This window comes from Schistocerca americana, chromosome 2, assembly GCF_021461395.2.
Source record: "Schistocerca americana isolate TAMUIC-IGC-003095 chromosome 2, iqSchAmer2.1, whole genome shotgun sequence".
Classification (NCBI taxonomy): Eukaryota; Metazoa; Arthropoda; class Insecta; order Orthoptera; family Acrididae; genus Schistocerca; species Schistocerca americana.
The window spans coordinates 355,350,263-355,377,445 of NC_060120.1; the positions used below are offsets into that span (position 1 = coordinate 355,350,263).

The window sequence follows — 27,183 nt, forward strand, 5'->3', positions numbered from 1 at the left end:
CTACCAGAACAAAAGGAAAATAGTGCTGCATAAAATGCATCTAAAATCAACCATGAAAATTCTGGAGTACAGTGGATGGAAATAAGGCTGTAACTAAACACAACACACACATATTTAGTTCTTACAATATTCTGTATGGCAAAGCATGTTTTCTTAGTGTGAGTTCATTGATTTATTTCAATGTTTGGAGAGCCATATTTCTTGTGTCATGTTTACTTATCATCTTTTCTGCTGAAAGCCTAGGTGTTCATATTTTTGAGTTACTAGGGAGAAACACTGATTACTTATATGACTAATTATGTTTCCACTTACCAGTTATTAACAAAGAAACTGTTAAAAACTCCTTATAATTATTGTTTATAGAACTAACTGATTATTCAAACTTTAAAAAAATGCAATTATTATTCGATGTAAACTATTCTACACATATGAATGATACTCTTATCATATGTCCATGTAAGAATTTTCTATCTTCGGTTTTTGTTACTCTTGTTGGAGACAGTTGGCAGAGAACAATGGAGGAGAGAAGCCATTTCATAACTATGGTGATGATTGGATGTAGGAAGGCAAGACTGTAAATTGTCTCCAATGCACCCATATAAAACATATTCACGATGTAAGGAAAAATAAGAAAAACTGTTCTGTGCTAAATCAACAGTGAGAGAATGTAAACTATGGTGATTTCAATTGGTGTTTTATTTTGAAGAATTTAATATATATCTGCTTATATTATTTTGAGAATACAACAGAACTGCATTATTGTCAGTTTTGGTGAATGAATTAATTAAGCCAGACTACTAAGACCAAGAGGAAGATTAATTTATTGTTCTTAAACACTTTCAAAAGTCAAGCACCCTCTTGGCAAAATCATATCTTGTTTTATTTCAGGATGATGAGTAACAATAACATCATCAACAACTACAGTAAGAAACTAAAAATGAGTATAATTTTTAATTACTGACTTTCACAACATGCAGTGTTAATCAAATAGATCTAGTACCTGTGCTTTGCACCTTATCTTAATCAATTCTTCATCTTGTATGCACTGACAGAATTGTGGTAGTTCTTCAATTATGCCAGTTATTCAGCAATATTTCAATCACATGACAGCATAGGGTGGCCTTAGAAGTTCACTTAGATTTAGATTAGATCATATAAGAACACATCACACTTTATTTCTGAACTATCCATATATATATCCTTCCCATCATGAATACAGGAGTTTACTCACCGAAAGTTGGTTCAGGCTACTTGAAACTCCACCTATCTCACTCTCTATTTTACGTAACACTCTCGAATAATAATGTTCAACCAGTGGACATGCAACAAGTACTGAAAAAGAAAAGGTAATGGGCTCATGATGTAAACTAGTTACTAAATAATACAATAACAAGCTGAAATATAATTTTTTCTCAGTCATGTCAACTTCTAGGATTTGAACCAATTTCAGGTACAGACTAGACTGCTCATTATGGTTGGTTAATGATACACCTTATTGAAAAATTATGTTAAAAAAAATAAAAAACATTATGCCCTCAGTGCACTTGGCTACTTGGTTTTTCAACGCTAAGAATAGACACGGTACAGGTACAGGGATTGGACAAAAACTGGGAACATCAAAAACAAACACAGTAACATAAGAAACCTGTTGGCATTTAAAACAGCTTCCATTCAACACAGAATTCGTAAATACAGTTCTTGTATGGTTTTCAAGCGAATCTTGTATCATTCTTCCCGTAAGGCAGTTGCAAGTTCACACAATGATGATGGAGGTGAATATTAATCACACATCATTCTCTCCAATGTAGGCCACAACAGTTCTCTGTGATCTGGTGATTCTGTTGGCCAGTGAAGATTTGAAAATTCATCCTTATGGTCAGAAAATGATGCTTTGTGAATGGGGGCCCTGTTGTCTTGGATCACAGCATCACAACTGGGGAACAAACATTGTGATATAGAATGGACTCAATCAGCCACAATGATAACACAAATATCGGCAGTAATGTGGCCTTGCAGAGTAACTATGGGGTCCATGGAATGCCACGATATTGCTGACCAGATCATCACCGAACCTTCACTACGTTTCATTCTTGGGATGTAAACTTGGCCAGAGGTGAAACAAGACTCATCTAACCAAATGACTTTCTTTCATCACTCCACAGACCAGGTTTTATTCCTTTGGCTCCATTTTTCCTGATACAGGCATTTGCATCACTGATGATTGGTTTTGGCACTCCAATTCACCCAGAAATTTCCTGCTTATGGAGTCTCCTACACATTGTTTTGGTGGTGACATGGTTTATGAGTGTGACATCCCATACTGCAGTGACTTTTGCAGTGGCCGTCCTCTTATTTTTTGTTACAATTCTCCTCAATGACTGTCTGTCATATCACTCAATACACACTTCCATCCTCATTGTGTCTCAGTGGATGATATTTTTCTGCTGTCCATGTGTGTGGTAAAAATCTTCAATACGGGTGCCTCTTGAAACACCAAACACTTTGGCTACCTTGGTTATAGAACAAGCCACCATACAAGCACCAACAATTTGACCATGTTTGAATTCACTCAGTTCTGACGTAATACACTCACAACTAGACAAAACACTGTTCTGGCCGTGATTGACACTTACAATGTATTTATGGCATGGTTCAGGTTCCATTCATAGCCAAATACAGCAGCACAATCTGCTTGGCTAGCATCTGTATTTATGTTCAAGAATGCATTTTTCATGGAGTTGTAATATGTTTTTACAATCCTTGTACATTCTCAGCACTGAAAAACACTATTTCTATGCTGTGGCTTTGCTGAAATCCTTTTCTTCAAGCAACTAAAGTATGGTACCACTGTTTTTATAATGATTTATTGCGTACAAAAATCTATATTTCCCTATATGCTTCAAAGCCACCGATCTATTTGGGGTCGCACTTTGACATATTAACCTCTCTAAACATCAATTGTGGTCTTGCACATTTATAATGATTTATTGCGTACAAAAATCTATATTTCCCTATATGCTTCAAAGCCACCATTCTATTTGGGGTCGCACTTTGACATATTAACCTCTCTAAACATCAATTGTGGTCTTGCACAGAAATTGTGGGTGTGCTTGCATTCACTCGATGTCTGTCTCTTGTATGGATTTAGTCATGTATTGCAGTTATTCAAGTAATAAAAAAAGAGCTATCTTATACTGGGACATATTGTCTGCCACCCGACCCCATCCTGAGGTAGGACTCTGCATATTAACCCATGACAACCACATATTTTTATGCCAATTTGGACACTACACATCAACAATGCAGCCATTATGCAACCACTGTGTGCTACCACTCACAGGACAATACAATTACTTCAGTTTTAGAGTGAACAGTGCTTTGTAGTCAATTCTTCAGCAACACACATTCATCACTCATGAAAGTGACATCAATGCAACAGTCCAATAGCAGAAAAAAAAGTTGAACAATGGCATGCTACCAACAGCTTACTGTGTGTTTTCATTCCCACTACCGTTTGACACCAAAATCTGACATACTGAACTGTAACAATGCAGCCAGTCAGATTCGCGAATGTTTGCTCTCACTGATGTGTCCTCTGAGCATTGTGCAAAATTGTTTGACCTAGTGCTGGTATAGCCAACTGCACAATGTTTAGACATTCCTAGCATGCTTCCCACTTTGCTTCGAAGAACAGATACAGAATATTTGTCTCTCGTACCCGTACCGATCTTGCCATGGCAATCAGCATAACTGCTCACTGATATTGCCTCCACCTGCTTTAGTGCACATCCTACCCTTCCACCATTTTGCCAGACCAACTCCCTTTATGGTTCATGGTAGTCAAAATAATCCTAGCCACATATGATGTCACTAGTAATGGTGCTAAATTTGCTGCATTTATCAATCACTTAAAAGAGTATACTCATGTGAAAAGTGACATTATCGTCGAATCCCCCCACAGTTAACAAGTACACTGCAGCAAATTTGGCTCTCTTCCAATGCCTCTCATGATCACCAGAAGAAAAGCTACAGCAAACGCTGATTCACACACTTTGAACCTTACGGGTGATCAAACTTCCATCGCAAGTGTAATTAACAATGATCATCAGTGAACATGTATCACTGAATATCACATTCAAATTATCAGACAGAATCTTCACAAATTCCAATGTAGGCAGTGCATCAATACCATCAACAATATTACCAATGAATGTGGATTGCAGCACATGCCTAGGCATGTCCAGCACATCGCTGCAGCTGAGCCCAGCTGACCATGACCAGTCTCCACTGGTTTTGACATCATGGCCCCCAACAAGGGCATTGCTCTTCATGCAAACACAACAACACCCCACACACCTGGTGACATGGTTTCACACAGCATTTGGCGACAGTGTAATCGTCACTCATCTTATGACTACCCAAAAGAGTCGTGGCGCGCAACAGAAGAAATGGACGAGGAGGCTATTCAAGTTGCCAATCTCACACTGTAGCAATAAATTGTCTCACATCACACGGCCACAGAATGGCTGCAGATCTTACATCCTCAATCACTCATGCCAACAGTATTATCTCATTGGTTCAGGCACTGATGTATTGCACCTCTAGCATTTCTTTCTAACGTCCCATGGCAGTTACATTATACAGCTCCATGCAGTAAATAACTCTATGATCACTGTCTATGGCTCCAAGTCTCACACACTGGATAGGGGGCTCAAAAATGTGATCACAATGAATTATCTCAATGCAAATGTCAGTGTACCTGAACTCGACACCGATTTCCTACATCATTTTTTATTACTACAGGATGCAGCTAGCAGTGCATTGATTCACTGAGACAGTAGCCACTCCATTACCAACATCATGTGCCATGCCCTTCTGGCAGCACAGCACACCCTTGCCATGTCTCCTTCAGATGCCACACAGTGTCACACTTCAACGGACGGCTGTCATTGTTACCTATCCATGATGACTTATCCACCAATAATGCACCACTTCCTTCATGCCAGTCTGTTCCACCACCTTCCACTGAGTTGGGTGGCCTGGCAGCACACACCGACACTGCCAACAACTCTGATTTATGCTTTGATGTCCAAAACTTCTTGCCAAATGACCTGAGCATCAAATTAGTTGACAATTTTCTATTATCAAGGGAGAATTTCTGGAAGAGCAGAATGAAGATGGCTTCATCAACAGTGACTTCATATGTATCTATAATATACCAAATGATGTGGACTCGGCCACTATTACATTGCGACTATCACCAAATGGCAACCACATTATCACTGCACCAGAACGTCACACCCACTCAACACCTCTTTTGAGGATTTTGATGCTGCAGGCTGACCCCACAGGCTCCACACCAGCTGGTACCAACTCAGCTTTGACTGACATCTATAATGACTCAGGCTCACCATGCATCTCCTGCCATTGGGTGTCAACTGTTTCAGCATCATTGTGGTCACCTCCCACCAGTGCTCTGCACTAAAGAAGGGTGGGGGTTGGGGTGGGGTGGGGGGTGAGGGGGTCACTGTAGGGATGCTGTGACCTGTTAATGTCATTGACTATTGACTGAGGTCTTGCATAGGTGATCTCTGAAACTGTAAATTTGCTTTAGTTTGATTTACATGCCCTTATCAGAAAGCTGAAGCAAGAAAAAGAAGAAAGAAACAATAGAATTTTAGACTTACGAAAGTCATTAGAGTTACATAAATGAGAGGCCAGAGAGGAAAGTGAGAGGAACCAGGTACGATAACAGTTTCCAGAATTTTTAATACTTTAATACAAATGAATGAGGACAATGAACATCAGCTGAAGAATTTGTATGAACAAATGAGTAAGGATAATGAACATCAATTCCAAAATGTGCATGACCAGCTGAAAAATATGCAAAAACAGCTAGAGACTTTAGGGATTGGTGAGGAAACTAGTCTGGAGTGAAACATAACAGTTTATTCTTCAAATGATTCCAAGAACTAATTTAGCTTATCTTTCACACCATGCTAAAGTTAATTCAGATCACTTAATTGACTGTTGTATCATTAGGTAGGACCAATGTAGAAATTTCATATTTTGAACTCCGAAATGTAGTTTTCAATAACATCATGTCAAAGTTCTCATCAACATTACATCCATCCATTTCTAGGAACATATACAGGGTGTCCCAGCTATCTTGTCCACCCAAAATATCTCTGGAACAATAACAGATATTGGAAAATGACTTTCACCGGTATCAATGTAGGGCTGGGGCCCATGAATGTACATATTTGGAAACATTCTAAAACGAAAGCATATGTGTTTTTTAACACAAACTTATGTTTTTTTAAATGGACCTCCTATATTTTTTCTTCAGCAATCCATAGCATGACAAAGCAAACACACAATGGCGTTGATTGCATCGCAATATTCCCATTACATCCCGAGATATTGAGACGCGAAGTTGACGCTTGAAACACCCGACATGCGCTGCTAGCGCACGTCCTGAGGCTCAGGCGTGAACCCCATCCTGCCTGTAATCGCGATGTGATTGACATGCGTAATCACACTTCCATACTTATCAAGAGGTCCAAAGCGAATAATACGGTCTGCTGCCATCCTGCATTAACATCGTACATTCCAGCAGGTATTTATCCCATAGGCTAGGGGTGATGCGGTTCTGTAACATATCTGTGTACCGCAACGTTAGTCACAAAGTTAACTTCGCTTATCGTTAATCTGTTACTAAAAAAGTAATGCCGTTCAACGTTGAAACTTTACTTTACTGTAGGTCTAGCGCAAGTGACAGTTAATCATTCACTCGTAGTAGTAAAATTCATGTTGATGGTTTTAGTGAAACGAGCAAGTGGACTAAAATTTTTACCGTTGTTTAGGTAAAAATGTTTTGATTTGGGAAGTTCAGGTAGGACATAGAAGATGAATGTAAACATGTTTAACCAATTAGTCTTATTATCACATAATTATCAATGTTATGTTTATCTAATGTGTTAAATGACAAATTGTTGCAAACAAATGTTTCTTAACATCACTGGGTAAAATGGCCCTTTGTAGAAACTTCCACTGTGATACCAGCACTACATACTAAACATAGCGTTCACATCTCATGCTCAAAGTGATGCCCATTGGCTTGCATACAGAGGGTCACTCTGCGGATGAAGGATACCCTACTTCGTGCTGCTGTTTCCTCTTTGATGGCTGTACAAGCATCAATAATGCATTGCTTCATGTCCTCTGGTGTTGTTGGTTCATGTTGGTAAACAGCATCGTTCACTGCTCCCCAAAGAAAATAATCCAGCGGTGTAAGGTCTGGAGATTGGGCAGGCCACCTAACTGGACCATCTCGTCCAATCCACCTACCAGGGAACTTACAGTTCAGAAGTCATCGTGCTCGTAAGGCGTTATGTGCAGGGCATCCGTCATGCTGATACCACATGACCATTCTCCGGTTCAGAGGTACGGTGTCCAAGAGAACAGGAAGATTGTGTCGTATAAATCAGGAGTATTGTTTGCCATTGTGGATGACATTTATAAAGAAAGGTCCGATAATGGTATCTCCAATAATCCCACACCAAACATTAACTTTCCACGGACGTTGATGCTCTACCTGACGGAGCCATTTTGGATTGTCTGTGGACCAATAATGCATATTCCTCATATTGACAATTCCTTTGTTGGAGAATGATGCCTCGTTGGTAAAGAGAACATCTGCAAAAAAATTTGGATTACTGAGAAGTTTTTGCTGAGCCCACCAACAAAATGTTACCCTATTGCGGAAGTCATTTTCATGAAGATCCTGGTGTAAATGAACATGGTAAGGATGAAATTTATGACGTTTAAGAATACGCTGTGCACTTGATTTCGACACACCAACTTCACGTTCAATTTGACGTGTGCTGATTTGAGGATTCACAGCTATGGTAGAGAGCACAGCAACTTCAGCACGTTCATCTGTGCGTGTTCTAGGACGATGTCAAGGTCTTGGATTTAAGCTTTCCATTTCACGTAGACGAGATGTGAGATGACCAAACATCCGGCGCGAAGGCGATGGCTTGTCAGGGAATCGTCTTCTATACAGTCGTTCTGCCTGAACAGCATTTCGACCACCTACAACAGGGTACAGTACAGGTATGTAGAGTAGGGTAGAAAACAGACATATTAACTTAATAATCATAATGTTCGCTAACAGTACTATCAACAAACAAGCAATCTCATAACGTATTTCCCGTCAACGTACATTCTCCATAGATCAGCAGCATTTCTACCATATCATCGTGTGTGTACATTATACTGTACAGTATAAGTTCCACAACACAACGTTTATTCACAATGTGCACTACCTCTGTGCCGTCACTAGATTACTCTGATGCACGACTACACTGGCAAGCGGTGTACTGCACGCCAAAGCAACAACAAATGGGATGCTCGGAGGGTGGTGGAGTACAGGAGTTTGCATGGGTCACAAATCATAATCAAGGTGAAGTGGTAACTGTGGCAGTAGTGGGAACTACGTTGGACACTTGACTAGGTAGAGCCAGGCCCTGCGCGACAGGCACAATGGGTCATATAACGCATTAGATAAACCTTATTTTGGGTGTGCAGGATAAATAAGACAACCTGACGGGTGTACACCGATCGGTACTGGTTCATATTGTGTATGTAGATATGTGAAACGTGCAAGAGGGAAACCATTATGTGCTTATGAGAGTTGGTGGCAGCAGACCGTATTATTCGTTTCGGACCTCTTGATAAGTATGGAAGTGTGATTACGCATGTCAATCACATCGCGATTACGGGCAGCATGGGGTTCACGCCTGAGCATCAGGACGTGCGCTAGCAGAGCATGTCGGGTCTTTCAAGCATCAACTTCGCGTCTTAATATCTCAGGATGTAATGGGAATATTGCGATGCAATCAACACCATTGTGTATGTGCTTTGTCATGCTATGGATTGCTGAAGAAAAAATATAGGAGGTTCATTTAAAAAAACATAAGTTTGTGTTAAAAAACACATATGCTTTCGTTTTAGAATGTTTCCAAATATGCACATTCATGGGCCCCAGCCCTACACTGATACTGGTGAAAGTCGTTTTCCAATAGCTGTTATTGTTCCAGAGATATTTTGGGTGGACAAGATAGCTGGGACATCCTGTATAATAAATTTCTCTAGCTACAATTAAAACTGTATAATTGGAACAATCAAATAATAAAAGAGACACCAAAAATACTGTTTTTATAATGTTTGAAACCTGTAACAACTCCGATTAACATACTGTCAGCTTACCATGCAATTGCTTATCATGAGAACCCCTAATTACTTAGCAATTACTGAAATTCACTAAATTAAATCTTATTGATGAGGTAAATGAAGTGATTATTTGGACTATTGGAATCTTTACTGAAATGCTGTTCACATCCAAAAATAATGTCTGGATATTTGAAACCAGAAACATATTAAAAAGATTTGACCTTGTACTGTATTTCAGGTGTTTCAGTTGTAACCACAAGATGATAACATTTTCCTTAATTATGAAGAACTTCAGTGATTGTAATAAACAATGCTCCAAATGCCAGCAAGTGCATATAAGACCTATAAGAAATTGCAGAGAGGGCCAGTACAATATAAGATTTGAACAAGGACTCTGTGAAGCAATAAATAGTACACCTGAAACAACAACTGTCTTTACATTATTATTGAGAACCATGCAGTTCCCTGGCCTGTTTTCACTTAGCAAACTTCCAGGGAGCGGCATCTGCAGCAAATCATCAAGAGCAAGATAGGTTGATGACATTAATTGTGATTCCGAAAATACTGAGTTGCAACCATCAAATTACAGCTGACATTAACATTACAAAAAGACAATTAACATTACATTTATTTTCTTTCTGGGGCAACATTCTTTGATACCCAGTGTTGCAGTTACACTATGTCTGCTCCTGGTAGTTGAGTGATCAGCGTGACAGAATGTCAATCCTAAGGGCCCGGGCTCGATTCCCAGCTCAGTTGGAGATTCTCTCCGCTCAGGGACTGGGTGTTGTCCTAATCATCATCAGTTCATCTTCACTGACACGCAAGTCACCAAAGTGGCGTCAAATCGAAAGACTTGCACCCGGCGAACGGTCTACCCTATGGGAGGCCCTAGTCACATAACATTTCCAGTTACACTGCAGGAGGAAAAACTAAAAGTGATAGTTGATCAGAGATATCATGAACAAGATTTTATTTCCACTAAAACATTTCATTTGGAGGAAGATGCTTTGAAGACAGAAGAAAAATTTTAATCAATATATGGGGTTCAAAGAGATATATATATATATATATATATATATATTAAAAAAATAGGGAAACATTCCACGCGGGAAAAATATATTTAACAACAAAGATGATGTGACTTACCATACAAAAGTGCTGGCAGGTCGATAGAAACACAAACAAACACATACATACACACAAAATTCTAGCTTTCGCAACCAATGGTTGCTTCGTCAGGAAAGAGGGAAGGAGAGGGAAAGACGAAAGGATGTCGGTTTTAAGGGAGAGGGTAAGGAGTCATTCCAATCCCAGGAGCGGAAAGACTTACCTTAGGGGGAAAAAAGGACAGGTACACACTCGCACACACACACATATCCATCCGCACATACACAGACACAAGCAGACATTTGTAAAGGCAAAGAGTTTGGGCAGAGATGTCAGTCGAGGCGGAAGTAAAGAGACAAAGATGTTGTTGAAAGACAGGTGAGGTATGAGCGGCGGCAACTTGAAATTAGCGGAGGTTGAGGCCTGGCGGATAACGAGAAGAGAGGATATACTGAAGGGCAAGTTCCCATCTCCGGAGTTCTGACAGGTTGGTGTTAGTGGGAAGTATCCAGATAACCCGGACGGTGTAACACTGTGCCAAGATGTGCTGGCTGTGCACCAAGGCATTTTTGGCCACAGCGTGATCCTCATTACCAACAAACACTGTCTGCCTGTGTCCATTCATGCGAATGGACAGTTTGGTCATTCCCACATAGAAAGCTTCACAGTGTAGGCAGGTCAGTTGGTAAATCACGTGGGTGCTTTCACACGTGGCTCTGCCTTTGATCGTGTACACCTTCCAGGTTACAGGACTGGAGTAGGTGGTGGTGGGAGGGTGCATTGGACAGGTTTACACCGGGGGCGATTACAAGGGTAGGAGCCAGAGGGTAAGGAAGGTGGTTTGGGGATTTCATAGGGATGAACTAAGAGGTTACGAAGGTTAGGTGGACGGCGGAAAGACACTCTTGGTGGAGTGGGGAGGATTTCATGAAGGATGGATCTCATTTCAGGGCAGGATTTGAGGAAGTCGTATCCCTGCTGGAGAGCCACATTCAGAGTCTGATCCAGTCCCGGAAAGTATCCTGTCACAAGTGGGGCACTTTTGTGGTTCTTCTGTGGGAGGTTCTGGGTTTGAGGGGATGAGGAAGTGGCTCTGGTTATTTGGTTCTGTACCAGGTCGGGAGGGTAGTTGCGGGATGTGAAAGCTGTTTTCAGGTTGTTGGTGTAATGGTTCAGGGATTCCGGACTGGAGCAGATTCATTTGCCACGAAGACCTAGGCTGTAGGGAAGCGACCGTTTGATGTGGAATGGGTGGCAGCTGTCATAATGGAGGTACTGTTGCTTGTTGGTGGGTTTGATGTGGACGGACGTGTGAAGCTGGCCATTGGACAGATGGAGGTCAACGTCAAGGAAAGTGGCATGGGATTTGGAGCAGGACCAGGTGAATCTGATGGAACCAAAGGAGTTGAGGTTGGAGAGGAAATTCTGGACTCCTTCTTCACTGTGAGTCCAGATCATGAAGATGTCATCAATAAATCTGTACCAAACTTTGGGTGGGCAGGCCTGGGTAACCAAGAACACTTCCTCTAAGCGACCCATGAATAGGTTGGCGTACGAGGGGGCCATCCTGGTACCCATGGCTGTTCCTTTTAATTGTTGGTATGTCTGGCCTTCAAAAGTGAAGAAGTTGTGGGTCAGGATGAAGCTGGATAAGGTAGTGAGGAAAGAGGTTTTACGTAGGGTGGCAGGTGATCGGTGTGAAAGGAAGTGCTCCATCGTAGCGAGGCCCTGGACGTGCGGAATATTTGTGTATAAGGAAGTGGCATCAATGGTTACAAGGATGGTTTCCGGGGGTAATAGACTGGGTAAGGCCAATCTCCTGGTTTCCCACCTCCGGAAAGGCAACTCACTCACCCTTCACAAGCTTTCCAGCAAACCTCAACCTCCTCTCATTGCACACAAACCCAGTCTCTCCCATCTACTCAATCTCCCACTTCCAGCTCCACTCCCTCCAAAACCTCAAAATTCCAATCAACACAATCTGGAACCACAACACCCCAATTCAGTAGTTAACCTTTCCTCCAAACCTCTCTCCCAATCCGAAACCTGTGTCCTATCCAAAGGCCTCACCTTCAGCCCCACTCCCTGATTCAACCAAACAGCCCTCATCAAAGATTTACTGTCCTACACTCATACTCTCTGCTGGAAATATCACTTTGCCACGAAGAAAAATGATCCTAATCCTACTCCTAATGATCCAACTCCCCAAGACACTATCCAAATCGAACCCTGCCTGGAACAGTTCCGTCCTCCGTCATAGCGGGACCCACCTCCTCTTCCTCAAAATCACCCTCTCCAAATGTGAGTCCAGTGTGCTAACCATTGCGCCACCTTGCTCAGTAATACTTAAGTCATTATACAACTTGACAGCAGTCAATTTCTTTGGGCCCCTTCCAAAAGAAAGAAGCTGTGTTACATGAATTTTTGTGTTATTAGAGTGCTGATAAAAATATGTAAAACTGTATCCTATTAATGCAGCCAACACCAACATTGTAACTTTCAGGTCACGAAAAGAATTTTTGTGTTATTAGAGTGCTGATAAAAATATGTAAAACTGTATCCTATTAATGCAGCCAACACCAACATTGTAACTTTCAGGTCACGAAAATATTTCATCAACACCAGAAAACCGCATCAATTGCTAGTAGAAAATGGATCTCAGTTTACAAGTACTAAGTTTAAAGAGTTCTTAGTGTGGGAAGGCATTAAGAATATCATTTACACCCAAATATCATCCACAATCAAATCCCAGTGAATGGGTGTTGAAAGAAATTGGCAAACTGTGTAAAATATTTTGCTCTGATTGGCATATTTCTTGGGCTAAGCTTGTTCAGAATTTCATACAGTTTTAAACAAACTACCTTATCTTTCTACAAGGTTATCATCTGTTGAAGTTTTAGGTAAACCTTTCATAGGAGAACCTCTACAGAAATTGTTTTGTTGTCCTGCTGGTACAGTTATACAGCCAAATGCAATCTGACAGACAATTTATTTAAGAAGCAAATATCAGAGTAAGAATTTTAATAAAAGCACTAGTAGACTTAACTTCTGTGTTGATGAGTTATTATTAGTGAAAGACCACTTGCAGAATTTGGGATTACAAAGGAAATGAGTAAATTTTTTCTAACGTATGGTGCCCTTGTAAAATAATTGGAATTCCACCCCCTAAGGCAATGTTCCTAGTGGATCTAGTGACAGTCAAGGAAAAAGGCATATATAATATAGAAATGATTAAGTAATTCATTGAAACCTAGGGGGACCATGATCGTAAGTGGTCCATTTATTGTGACGTACGTAGGTCACCTGAGTTAATCAATGCAGTACTTCTTTTCCTTTTTCCCTGCATTGATTCTTCATTCTCTTACTATTCTATACTCTGTAAGTCAATATATTTATACAGGTACAAACAAAAGAAGGACTTACTCTACTGAGGTTGCTTCGTCTCTGACTGGAGAGAGAAAGGGTGGGACGGTGGGGAACACTAAGAAAGTAACCCTGCACCCCTCTAGGAGGAAACGAATGATGCGCTAATATCTTTAATGTATGGATAACAGTAAATCAGGCAACAAGACAAAAGGGATATTTAATTACTAAAAAGCAACTCCTTTGATAAGAAGGTAACATGGAATGCCCAAAAGAAGACAAACAATGGAAGGATGTCAGTGGGGGAGGGGGGGGAGGGAATATGAAATACTGAAGGAAGAAAAATTATTTAAGGACAGTGTTACATGGGAGGATGTGAGCCAAATTAAAATAATATAGACTAGGAGATCAGATGCTCCATGAGTTAATACTAAGGGCAGTGAAATGTATATATGGAGCTTAGGTGGTAAATAACCTAGGTGGACTCATAACTCTAGAATGATATGACCTTTACCATTGTAGAGAGCAGAGTAGTTTTTATATAGAACACTGACCAAACAGATATTATGAATAATAAAGGAGTATCTTCCTCTCTAAATGAAAGCAATGTATCACTTTTTATTTATTTTATTTATTTATTTATTGTTCCGTGGGACCACATTAAGGAGAAGTCTCCATGGTCATGGAACGAGTCAATACATGAAATTATTACACGATTGTAGAAACAGATAAAATAAAATATAAGAAACATATTCAGGCGATAAGAAACATATTCAGGCGACGCGTTGTTAGTTTAAATAAAGAAAATCAAGAATGGAACACTGGAATTTGCTTAAGTTTTTAGCTCTTCCAGGAGCTCCTCGACAGAATAGAAGGAGTGAGCCATGAGGAAACTCTTCAGTTTAGACTTAAAAGCGTTTGGGCTACTGCTAAGATTTTTGAGTTCTTGTGGTAGCTTATTGAAAATGGATGCAGCAGAATACTGCACTCCTTTCTGCACAAGAGTCAAGGAAGTGCATTCCACATGCAGATTTGATTTTTGCCTAGTATTAACTGAGTGAAAGCTGCTAACTCTTGGGAATAAGCTAATATTGCTAACAACAAACGACATTAAAGAAAATATATACTGTGAGGGCAATGTCAAAATTCCCAGACTAATGAATAGGGGTCGACAAGAGGTTTTCGAACTTACACCACACATAGCTCGAACAGCCCGTTTTTGAGCCAAAAATACCCTTTTTGAATCAGAAGAATTACCCCAAAAAATAATACCATATGACATAAGTGTATGAAAATATGCAAAGTAGACTACTTTTTGTGTTAAAATGTCACTTATTTCAGATACTGTTCTAATGGTAAATAAAGCGGCATTTAGTTTCTGAACAAGAACCTGAACATGGGCTTCCCACAACAGCTTACTATCTATCCGTACGCCTACGAACTTGAACTGTTCCGTCTCGCTTATAACATGCCCATTCTGTCTGATTAAAATATCAGTTCTTGTTGAATTGTGAGTTAGAAACTGTAAAAACTGAGTCTTACTGTGATTTAGCATCAAATTATTTTCCACAAGCCACGAACTTATTTCATGAACTACATTATTTGATAATGTTTCAATATTATACACAAGATCCTTCACTACCAAGCTGGTGTCATCAGCAAACAGAAATATTTTTGAATCACCTGTAATACTAGAAGGCATATCATTTATATAAATAAGAAACAGCAGTGGCCCCAGCACCGATCCTTGTGGAACGCCCCATTTAACAGTGCCCCATTGGGACTGAACATCATTACCACTCTCAATATTGTGGAGAATTACCTTCTGCTTCCTGTTCTTAAAGTAAGAGGCGAACCAAATGTAAGCTACTCCCCTTACTCCATAATGTTCCAACTTCTGCAGTAATATTTTGTGGTCAACACAGTCAAAAGCCTTTGTTAAATCAAAGAAAACACCTAACGTTCGCAACCTTTTATTTAATCCGTCCAAAACCTCACAGAGAAAAGAGACTATAGCATTTTCAGTTGTTAAGCCATTTCTAAAACCAAACTGTACATTTGACAGCAAATTATGTGAATTTAAATGCTGCAGTAACCTTGTATATACAACCCTCTCGATAACTTTAGCAGCCGGCCGAAGTGGCCGTGCGGTTAAAGGCGCTGCAGTCTGGAACCGCAAGACCGCTACGGTCGCAGGTTTGAATCCTGCCTCGGGCATGGCTGTTTGTGATGTCCTTAGGTTAGTTAGGTTTAACTAGTTCTAAGTTCTAGGGGACTAATGACCTCAGCAGTTGAGTCCCATAGTGCTCAGAGCCATTTGAACCATTTTTTTTGATAACTTTAGCAAACACCGATGGCATAGAAATAGGTCTATAATTATCAACATTATCCCTGTCTCCCTTTTTATAAAGTGGCTTCACTACCGAGTACTTTAATCGGTCAGGAAACCGACCACTCCTAAAGGAAAAGTTACAGATATGGCTAAGTACTGGGCTAACATACATACATCTTCACTATTCTGCTAGATACCCCGTCATATCCATGAGAGTTCTTGGTCTTTAGTGATTTAATTATTAACTCAATCTCCCTCTTGTCAGTATCGTGGAGGAGCATTTCAGGTAACAGTCTCGGAACACTTTTTTCTACGAGCGCTATATGATTCCCTGTTGGGACTAGGTTTCTATTTAGTTCACCTGCTATATTCAGAAAGTGATTATTAAATACTGTACATATATGCGACTTATCAGTAACACAGACATTCCCACTATGCACTGATTCTATATCCTCGACCTGTCTCTGCAGACCAGCCACTTCCTTTACGACTGACCATATGGTTTTAATTTTATCCTGAGACATAGCTATTCTATCTGCATACCACATACTTTTTGCCTTCCTAATAACTTTTTTAAGCACCTTACAATACTGTTTGTAATGGGCTACTGCATTTAGATTGTGACTGTTTCTAACGTTTTGATATAATTGCCACTTTGTTCTACAAGATATTCTTATACCTTTAGTCAGCCACCCAGGCTGCCTGTTTGTGCTAGTACTCTGTTTTGAACGTTCTAACGGAAAGCAACTTTCAAAGAGCACGAGAAAAGTCTTGAGGAAAGCATTATATTTATCGTCTACTGTATCAGCACTATAAACATCTTGCCACTCTTGTTCCTTGATAAGGTTTACAAAAGTCTCTACAGCAACTGGATCAGCTTTCCTAAAAAGTTGGTAACTGTATTTAACATGTGTTGCAGCACAAAAATCTTTTAGACTTAAAATTTGTGCATCATGATCTGAAAGGCCATTCACCATTTTGCTAACAGAATGCCCTTCTAGTAATCACGAATGAACAAAAATATTGTCTATGGTTGTTCTACTGTTCCCTTGCACTCTCATTGGAAAGAATACGGTTTGCATAAGATTATATGAATTAAGAAGGTCTACCAGCATCCTTTTCCTTGCACAATCACTTATACAATTTATATTGAAGTCACCACATATAACTAACTTTTTGTATTTCTGATAAAGTGAACCAAGAACCTCCCCTAGCTTTAGCAAAAATGTTGTGAAATCAGAGTCTGGGGATCTATAAATAACAACAGTAAGAAGTTTAGCTCCACTAAATTTAACCACACCTGCACAACATTCAAACACCTTCTCAGTGCAGTACTTTGAAACATCAATTGACTCAAATGGGATACCGTTTTTCACATACATGGCTACTCCCCCATACCGCAAAGAGCTCCTAGAAAAGCTGCCAGCCAACCTGTATCCTGGTAAAGGAAGCCTCTGAATTACGTCCTTATTTAAGAAGTGTTCAGATATACCAATAATTTCAGAGTCAACATCTATAAGCAGTTCACTAACTTTATCTCTAATGCCTTATATGTTTTGATGAAATATACTAATTCCCTCATTAATCGGATACCTAAGCTTTGCCGAAAGTGGTTTCTTTGTTAGAGAGACTTCCCTTAAGCAGAAATACCTGTCAGCTGACTTCAATCTAAAAAAGGTACAGCTCTAACACCCACAACTACTGGAATTTTCCCATGAATGATCCCACCACCCCCACCTATGCTGTCACCTATAAGCTTTGCCAACCTCCCCTTTCCATACCTGTTGAGGTGCAGGCCATGTCTAGTGAAACCCGTCCTGCTGATAGACTCCACCGACAACCACTGAAATGTGACTCATGCCTTCTGTCATTAGCGCACCCCCAAGTCTCATGTTATTATGCCTGACGGCTGTATTAAGATGAGGCCGATCGTGACGCTGAAACAGTTCCACGAAATGCACATTCGTGTTGCCAGTCTGAGTGGCTATCTTTTCCAGGTCACCATCTATGTCATACTCCCCATCCCTATCAATACTATTACCAGCCCCACCCACAATCACTACCTGATCCTCTTTTGTAAAATCCCTACATAACCCCCCTATGTTAAAAGTCACCTGAGCCAATCCTGCATTAGGCTTCACAATGCTGGTGACCTGGTACTCAGTCCCCAAAACTTCCTGCAACTGCTGGCCTACACCTCTACCATGAGAACTACCTAACAGCAGAACCTTCTTCTTTCTCTTAGACTTTGCAACTGTCCTAGCCACCGTAACTGCTGAGGTCTGCTGCATACTTTCTACATCTACAGCTACTAGAGATTCCTCTCCGCTAGACTCTGACAGTTGGTCATATCTATTACAAACACCAATAGTAAAACTATCTGAAAATCTCCTTCTCCTAGCAGATCTCTTGCCAACAGCCAGCTCCCATTCCCCAACCCCCTTCTCCCTACTCATCCTATCTAGCTCCTCCTGTGCGTTTTTCAACTGCACCTGAAGGGCACAGATCTTACGCTCCTGCTCCTCTATCAACTTACTCTTGCTACATAACCTGCATTTCCAGGAGAGGATCTCACCAGAATGCCCACTGGCTTCCCCACTGCATTGCCCCCAGTGAAAACACTTCGAACAAGTCTCACACCGCTATCCACTACTCACGAACCTACAGCAAACCCCACACTTCTCACTCATGGTAAAATTTTACAGTTATTGAAACAAGAAAACAACTTTATCTAAATTCCACTACTACAATAAGAAAATGTTAAAAACTGACTACAATAATCACAAACTTGCTCTACAAGGAAAGTAACTACTATTATTGACAGTATTAATCAACAACAAATGAGAATATAACAAAATACTAACACAGAAAGAAAATCAAACGTCTAACGACAGTAACAAAACAGTTCACAAAAATTTCTTCTGAAGTTATTTCACCGGAAAACACCAAGAACACCGGTTGAAGACTACTAAAGTTCCTAAATAAACTACTATACACAAATAATTAATTAGTACTTAGCTTTTGATGTGCCGCTACAGCTGCAACTGGTCAGCGCGGAATGTAAAAACGGGTAAGAGGTTAAGTTGCTCGATATGAAACACTCACAAATATCAGGTCACAACACAAGAAAGGCAGAGGTGAATGAAGAAACCACTAATAAGTCGCTTATATAGTAAATATTATCACAAAAACCGTTAAAATATATATCTGCAACCTAAAAATAGATGAAAACTTAGAGAGCGATCTCACACGCAGTCACGCACTTATGACGTCACACCAAAGATTTGCAATCAAGATTTCTTATAAGAAATTAAGCGATGGTATCCTAAAAGCATCCTCCACCAAATCAGAAAGCAGCATTAATCACAATGATAATTTTTGCAGGAGAATAATGAAAGAGTTATAGATTATGAGGTAAAGGAATGTAAGTAAAGAAGGTCATAAGATTCCAAAACTGTATGGAATATGGTTCCTCATACAGGCAGATGAAAAATAAATTTTAAAGGAGGACACTCTGAAGAATATGCAGAGGTACACGAAGATATTAAAAATAAACTAAAATGGTATAATGACATTCATATTTTCTCCTGTTCTTGAAAAATTATAACAACATCAGTAGTATTAAAAGCAATGCATAAAATATCACATTAAGTATCAATAATAAAATATCAAAAAGATATAAGATATGCAAGAAGTCGACAAAATATGTTGGAAGATTTCTTAATGTGTTATGTTAGGCAAAAAGACTGGGCAGCTCACTGTATGGGAGATGTGGAAAATTCTGTGCAGAGATAGACTAAACCACGGAAGCTGCGAGTCTGGAGAGTGGTACATGTGTTAAAACATGGTCACCAGCTTTGATGCTGTGCCACTTATTCCATGCTTGTGACAAGCCAGAGATGAGCTCGGTCCATGGGATAATGCTGAATGCTGCAGACAACAGTGCATGACCAGCTGTCCTCTGAGGGGGGATATGAAATAAGAGTTGATTTGTACCTTGTGTGAATAGTTGTCACATAGGCAACACTGTCTGTCCATACAATTGTAATACTAATTTGGTGCTCTGAAAGATGTTAATGTGAAATGTTGTTTAAATCGAAGAATATATAAGTTAAACAGACATCCGGGTGTTTGTTGATTTGATGAGAGTAGGAGAACAGCGTTCTTACAGCACCACACATAACTGTGGCAACTGAATTATTTACATAAATCGTGAGTATTCATAACACCTGATGAGATGGTGCATGCACTTGCATGAAGTACATTTGTAAATAGAAGCATCAGTCAAACCACTATGAAGCCACAGTACTGCTAGCCAAATCAATTAGTAGTCAGAAATGGTAAATGAAATCAGCACTGAGTACAGGTTCACTTACATCTACAATGAGGAAGTTAATTAGTTAGTTAGTTTAATAGTTAGTCACACGTTCCACATCATTTGAACAACATGATCACATCTTCAAGACCCTGATCCAATATGTGAGGCTCAGAGCCATAGACAGTGATCACAGAGTCATTTGCCACAAGCAGCTGTATCGCAGAATTGCTGGATGCTTTAAGAGGAGGGGCCCAGAGGTGCAGTACCCACATTGGAGCCTGAATCAATGTGATATATTGTTGGTGTGAGTGGCCAAAGACATGAAGTCTACTGCCATTCTGTGGTGGTGGCATGCAGGACAGTTCAATGCCCTGGTGTGAATCTGAATAGCCTTCACTATCAAGAGTATCTGTCACACACCGCTTGACTATTTTGTGTAGTCACAAGGCAGGCAACTGTTAAGCGTGGTGTCATCAGACTGCATGTGAAACCAGCAAAGTCAGTCTCATGTGGGCATGGCGGCATGAGGAGCACGGTTTCCAGATGTGTGAGAGGTTGTTGTTTTTGGGCGGGTCATCAATGTAGTGTCATACCCTAGAATAGGATCAGGATGACATAATACACCCTGATATGAGATGGCACTCTCTTAAGTAATGAATAAGTGCAACAGAAGATAATGTCCATATAAAGAGACAACCATAGAACCAATTAAAGCACAGACACATTTCCAAAGATCACCTGCATGAGACCACAGTCATCAAAATCCAACAAATCCAGCTACTCCACTTCGAGATGCATCTAGATTCTCTGTACAGCATGAAAATGATGTCATATGATCAGCAATCTACAAGGCATCAGAGGACATCACCAAAGCTTGACATAATCTACAAATTTATCAGACACAACAGTCACCTCCACTCACCAATGACCACTTCATCATACCATCTCAACCTGATCTCAACATGACAACAGCACTCTCTGAGGAAGGACCTCTGTCAACACAATCTTCACTCATCCAGAAGGTTTGTAGCATGCTCCTGCTCATGTGCTTCCCACTGAAACTCCTTGTGTTCTTGCATCCCAGTCTCTCCACAAATGTTCTTAATGCAGTCCACTAGCCAAAACAGAATGATACACAAGATTACCATGATTCCAGGTCCTCCAGTCCACCACAGACCATGCAGGTTAGCACAGGATGAGATCCATGCTGCTAAGGCAGTGGCTGATAATCTCCTAAAGGCTGGAGATGTGAGATCTATGGAGAGCTTGTGGGCTTCACTCATTAAGTTAGTGCCCAAGAAAAATGAGACGGCATGTTTATATGGCGACTACAGGGTCCTTAATGCTTCTACAATTAATGGCAGCTACCTGATACTGAACATTCAGGATTTCACCCACTATCTTGCAGGTGCTTCGTTTTCAGTGTCCATGACTGGCAAGCAAGCATACCTGCAGGTACTGATGAGTGTAGAAGACGCTCAGAAGAGAGTGACTATCACCCCATTGATGTTATTCAAGTTCCTCTTTATGTCAAACAGCCTCAAAAACACAGCTCAGACCTGGCAGCAGTTTATTGATGGTGTTTTCATCAAGCCTCCTTTCTGGTATGCCTACATCAATGACACCTTCATCTTTTCCCCAAACAAGGACATGCATTAATTGCACTGCCATCACAGGATTTCCAAGACACACACTGATTCCTAGGGATGATCCCATTCATGAAGGTCCTTGCAGGCAAGAATGCCACAAGTAAATGTCAGGTGGCATGGACCCCCTGCATGGAGCATGGCTTTGAACAGCTTACAGACTTCCTTGCACATACCACAGCTCTTACACATCCACTTTCTCATACTCAACTCAATATTGCATCTGACGCAACTGACTTTGGACAGGTTCTCCAGCAGGAAGCAGCAGGTGTTCAGCAACTACTTTGATTTTTCTCGCATAAACTGTCAGGTTCACAGTTGTCTGCCTATGACTGTGAACTTACAGTGGTTTATGAAGGAATCTGTCAGTATGTTGTGCTCTACCTTTTACAGATCACTGCCATCTCCATGCACATCAACTAAGATAAGTTTATAAAGGCACAGCTGGAGTACCAGCAATGACAAGACCTTATCCATGATCCCGTACTAAACTCAAACTTGAATATGGCTCAATACGGGTCACAACTAGACAGATCCTGTGTGATGTGTCATGAAACTGAACTTGCCCCTTCATCCTTCAGCGACTTTGGAAGATCAACTTCAACCAGTTGCACAGCTTGTCAGATCCCGGGATATGCCTGATGACATGCCTTGGGTTCAGTTCATTTTGTGTGGCTGAACATTAAGAAACATTGCAAAGAGTGGGAACACACAAGCATGCTACGTCAATGGAGTAAAATAGGGCATCACACGCAACTGCTTCTTGGCCTGTTTGAAACGCCAAAATGATGTTTTGAACATGTCCAGCTTGATCTGGTATGATCTCTCCATGAGTCCTGTAGCTATCGACATATTCTTCTGGTCATTGACAAGGATGTACTTCTTGGGGAGGATATCATGGCAGATTCAACGGCAAGGCCTTTTATTGATATGCGGGTTTCTTGGTTTGGCTGCCCAATGTCTATAACCACCAATTGAGGTCAGCAATTTGAATTGGCCTTGTTCAGCGAACTATGCGTGCAATCTTCGCGGCACCCATCGATATCAGATGTCTGCCTAACACCCACAGAGTTACAGTCTCGTCGGAACAGTGGCACCATACCTTGAAATGGCACTCATGTGCCTTAGGGGCCAATGGCCTGAATCCCTGCCTTGGGTGCTTTTAGATGTATGCTCAGCATAATAACATGATTTAGGTGCTTCTCTGGCAGACATTCTATATGGTGAAACACACTCCTCACCAGCTGATTTTATGCTTCAGCAACCACCAATCATGGCCATGGACCTACCCACTCTTACTGCATGCACCTAAGTGCCATTTAGTGCATCTCTGCATCCCTCCCCCCTAAGCCACACCCACAGCAGGCCCACACAAATTGGTTAAATGAGGGATACATAATTTTGAGATACTACTGAACATCAGGCCTACAACTGTTATGATAAACCATCAACCTGCACGATGACTCATCGACCAATGATGCACCACTTTCTTCATGCCAGCCAACTCCACCCCCTGCCCCTAATATGGGTGGACTGAAAGCACACAACAATCTTCCCAACAATTTTGAGGTGCATGATGACCTGAGCATCAGATTAGTTGACAATTTTGTGGCCTTTGAGGGACAATGCCTGGAACAGTGGCACAAGGATGCCTTCATCTACCATCGCTTCACATGTAATTATAAGCCGTTGCATGTGTGGACTGAACCGCTATTATCTCGCTGCTATCAACAGTCAGCCACTTCCTTATCACAGCAGGTAAAAGTCGTATCTGCTCAACACCTCTTCCCAGGATTCCAATGTTTCCAGCCTGGGTGACCTCCAGGCTCTGCTCCAATAATCAATACCTATGACCAGTCCCATTATAGCCAGTCTTGGTGAGCTCTAGTACATCTCCAAGACTATAAATTCTGTGTGATGACACAGGAACCGCTCCCACGTACAAACATTCCAGCCAACATGAACACAGCTTTGATCAAGATCTGCACTGACTCAGACCTCACTATGCCTCTTGTGTCACATGGGTGCCATACCATTTCAGCTTTGTCAGATCATGGCTGTTACTTTCCCCCAATATCAGGGGCAGGGGAAGGGGGGATCAGTTCTGTGGACAAGACTTGACACATTAACCTTGTCGGGATGCTGTGGTATAATAACCTTGTCATTGACTGTGGTCTCGTGCGGGCAATCTTCAGAATTGTGTGTTTGGTGGAGTTGGTTCTTTGGCTGTCTCTTGTAAGGGCACTGTCTTGCATTTTGGTTATTCATGTAACAAAGAAAGTAGTATCTCATATCAGGACATGTTGTCTGTCATCCTGATCCTATCCTGGGGTAGGATTCTACATTGATGATCCCAGTTAAGTGAACATGCAACCCAGCCAGCACGAACTCTGCTTCAACCCACATTTGCTATGACTTGGACGTCACCATGCCTCTCCTGCCACATGACTGTCGTACTGCTTCAGCATTGTCGGATCACAGTGGTCACCTATCCCCATCCCCAGTGCTCCACACAACTGGGGGAGAGGGGGCAGTTCTGAAGGGACGTTACGACATATTAACCTTGCTGAGTATCGATGGTGGTCTTGAGCGGGCAATCTTTGGAACTGTGAGTGTGCTTGAGATTATTCCGTTGGTGTCTCTTGTATGGACATGATCTTGTATTCTGGTTAGTTGTTATGTTTGATATGATCTTATATTCTGGTTAGTTATGTTTGAAAAAGAGTGCTATCTCGTAGAAGGACATGTTATCAGTCACCCTGGTCCTGTCTCAGGGTAGGACCTCTCTACTGTGATGTGTCTTGCATACCTCAATGATACATACCGTTATACTGTAGATTCAACTAGAACATGCCAGACTAACTTACGGGGCCTGTAAAAAGGCACTAGCCTTTTCTATAGTTGTCGGAGCACCAGTCTGAATGACTGACAGATCTAGTCTTTTGTAACATAAACCATTATGGCCTTGCCATGTTGCTACTGTGAATGGCTGAAAGCTAGGGGAAACTAATGTTGTAATATTTCCCAAAGCCATGCATCTCTACTGTGTGGTTTATTGAAGATGGCATGCTCTTGGGTAATATATTTTGACCCCTTCCAGATGGGGCTTACTTAGGTGGATGCTGTCACATGGAAAAAAAAACAAATCGGTTGTTCTATGGGTTGGAACAAGCACTGTTAGATCCCTTAATCAAATAGATAGGTTAGAGAAGTTAAAAAGAGAAATTAATAGCCTGAAGTTAGGTGTAATGGGAATTGGAGAAGTATGGTGGCAGCAAGGACAGGATCACGGGTCACATCACTACAGGATTAAGGGTAAAGCAGAAGTAGGTCCAGTAATAAACAAGAAAAATGAAATGTGAGTAAGCTAATATGCTGTTCACAGAGCATACTGACTGCCTTACTGTAGGCAAGATACATACAAAGCCAACACCCATCACAGTAGTATAACTTTATATACTTATTAACTCCCCAAGTTAAAAGAGATTAACATAACGCATTAAAATAAAAAAAGTAAATTAATGTTTTCACTTTCAAATATACTCAGCAAATATATCAAAAAATAAGTTATATTTTAAATTAGCATCAGGTTCCCAGTACATTTCAATCCAATTCACCTGCAATTGTTAAATTGTCAGCTGAACACACTATTTCTGAGGTCTGTTTTACTTTACTACATGGAGCTATGTCATATACTGTAACTACCTGTGCATCACTGTCAAAAAACCATTCTTAACAGGATAAATGTTTATTTGATTAAATTTATCTTGGTCTATGAAAATATTATCTATTACTGTGTTGATTTTCTATACTACTGTACACATGTGGGAAAATCAAAAACTGATGTAAATTGAAAGAAATGAGTAATTTGTCAAGGTCATTTTACTATCAAACTCTTTCAGAAAATCAACATTAAAATCTCCACACATAATAATGTCATGATAAAACTATTCAGCTTAATATATAAGATATATGAGCAAGGCACAAACCCTTAGACATAGAGAAGAATTACCAAGAGGGTAGGTTCTGACATTTTTACTTATTTATTTCATGTTCCAGTGGTCCATATTGTGAATATGTCATAAGCAATGGAATGAGCCAGTTTTACAAGTTTGTATGGTTATTACAATACATTCCTTTGTAAACACATACAAACTTATGTATTTCACATAATGCTCTGTACAGTTTAGGTTTTATTACAGAAAAATGAAGTTTTAAATACTATTCGTATATGCTGCAAATAATAATTAAACATGCAAATAAATGAAAGTCTTGCATGTACCTGATTAATAAAGGGACACAGATACTCTGTTATAGTGTACAAATATCTTTGCAATAGGAACTGCCTTAAGTACTTTCTGAACACGAACTCATCATCCACAATATTTAATTTGTGATGGTAGAACATTAAAAATCTTACAGCCTCTGAAATGAACCCTCTTCTGTACCACACTCATGTTTGTATGCTCTTAGTAGATGTATTTTTTTTTCTTCTAGTATTATGACTGTGATACACACTATTGGTTTTGAAAAATGGGCCTTTATTCCTTGTGAAACACCTTATGGAGGCTATATATTGTGCAGCCATGAGGATTTCAAGTTACTTAAAAGATTTCTTCACATGTTTTATTGTGGACTCTGCTTGTGACATATTTCAGTAAAGGATGATTCCATGTGTTATAATGGCAAGAAAATAACTATAACAAGCTGATCAATAGTTTCCATATTACCATAAGAACAAACAATGTGTAAAGAATAAGTTGCAGAACACAGTTTTTTCACAGACCCAGGGTGTGGTTTGACCGGTTTAGTTTGCTGTCAATGTGTAAACCCATGTGAAGCCACCCTATCCATCTGCTGGTCATCCAGTTATGTTTGTATTTCTTAATCTTTAGAAGCTGCATAAAAATGAATAAAGTTTGTTTCGCTGTATTTAACCGAAACATTTCACAATATTTCTACATTTCTCATTAAATGACACCTCAAGTTTGCTTGATGAATTATCAATAAGGCCACATTGTCATCAGTAAAGATAGTAAACTTACAATATTACATACAAAGAGGCAGACTGTTAAAACTAGGGAACCTAGAATTGAGCCCTGAGGCACTTCACATGCATCAATACACCATTCCAATGATGTTGTACCACTTATACCTGGATACTTTACTTTGTGTAA

General features: G+C 40.3%; 1 protein-coding gene across 1 annotated transcript in view; it reads right to left on the minus strand.

Moving 5' to 3' along the window:
- Positions 1-27,183, minus strand: part of LOC124596338 (SUN domain-containing protein 2-like) — a 170,604-nt gene that overhangs the window by 135,261 nt on the left and 8,160 nt on the right. The window contains exon 2 of the mRNA XM_047135441.1: positions 1,232-1,332. Within this exon, the coding sequence (XP_046991397.1) occupies positions 1,232-1,332 (101 nt within the window). The remainder of the gene's footprint in view (positions 1-1,231; positions 1,333-27,183) is intronic.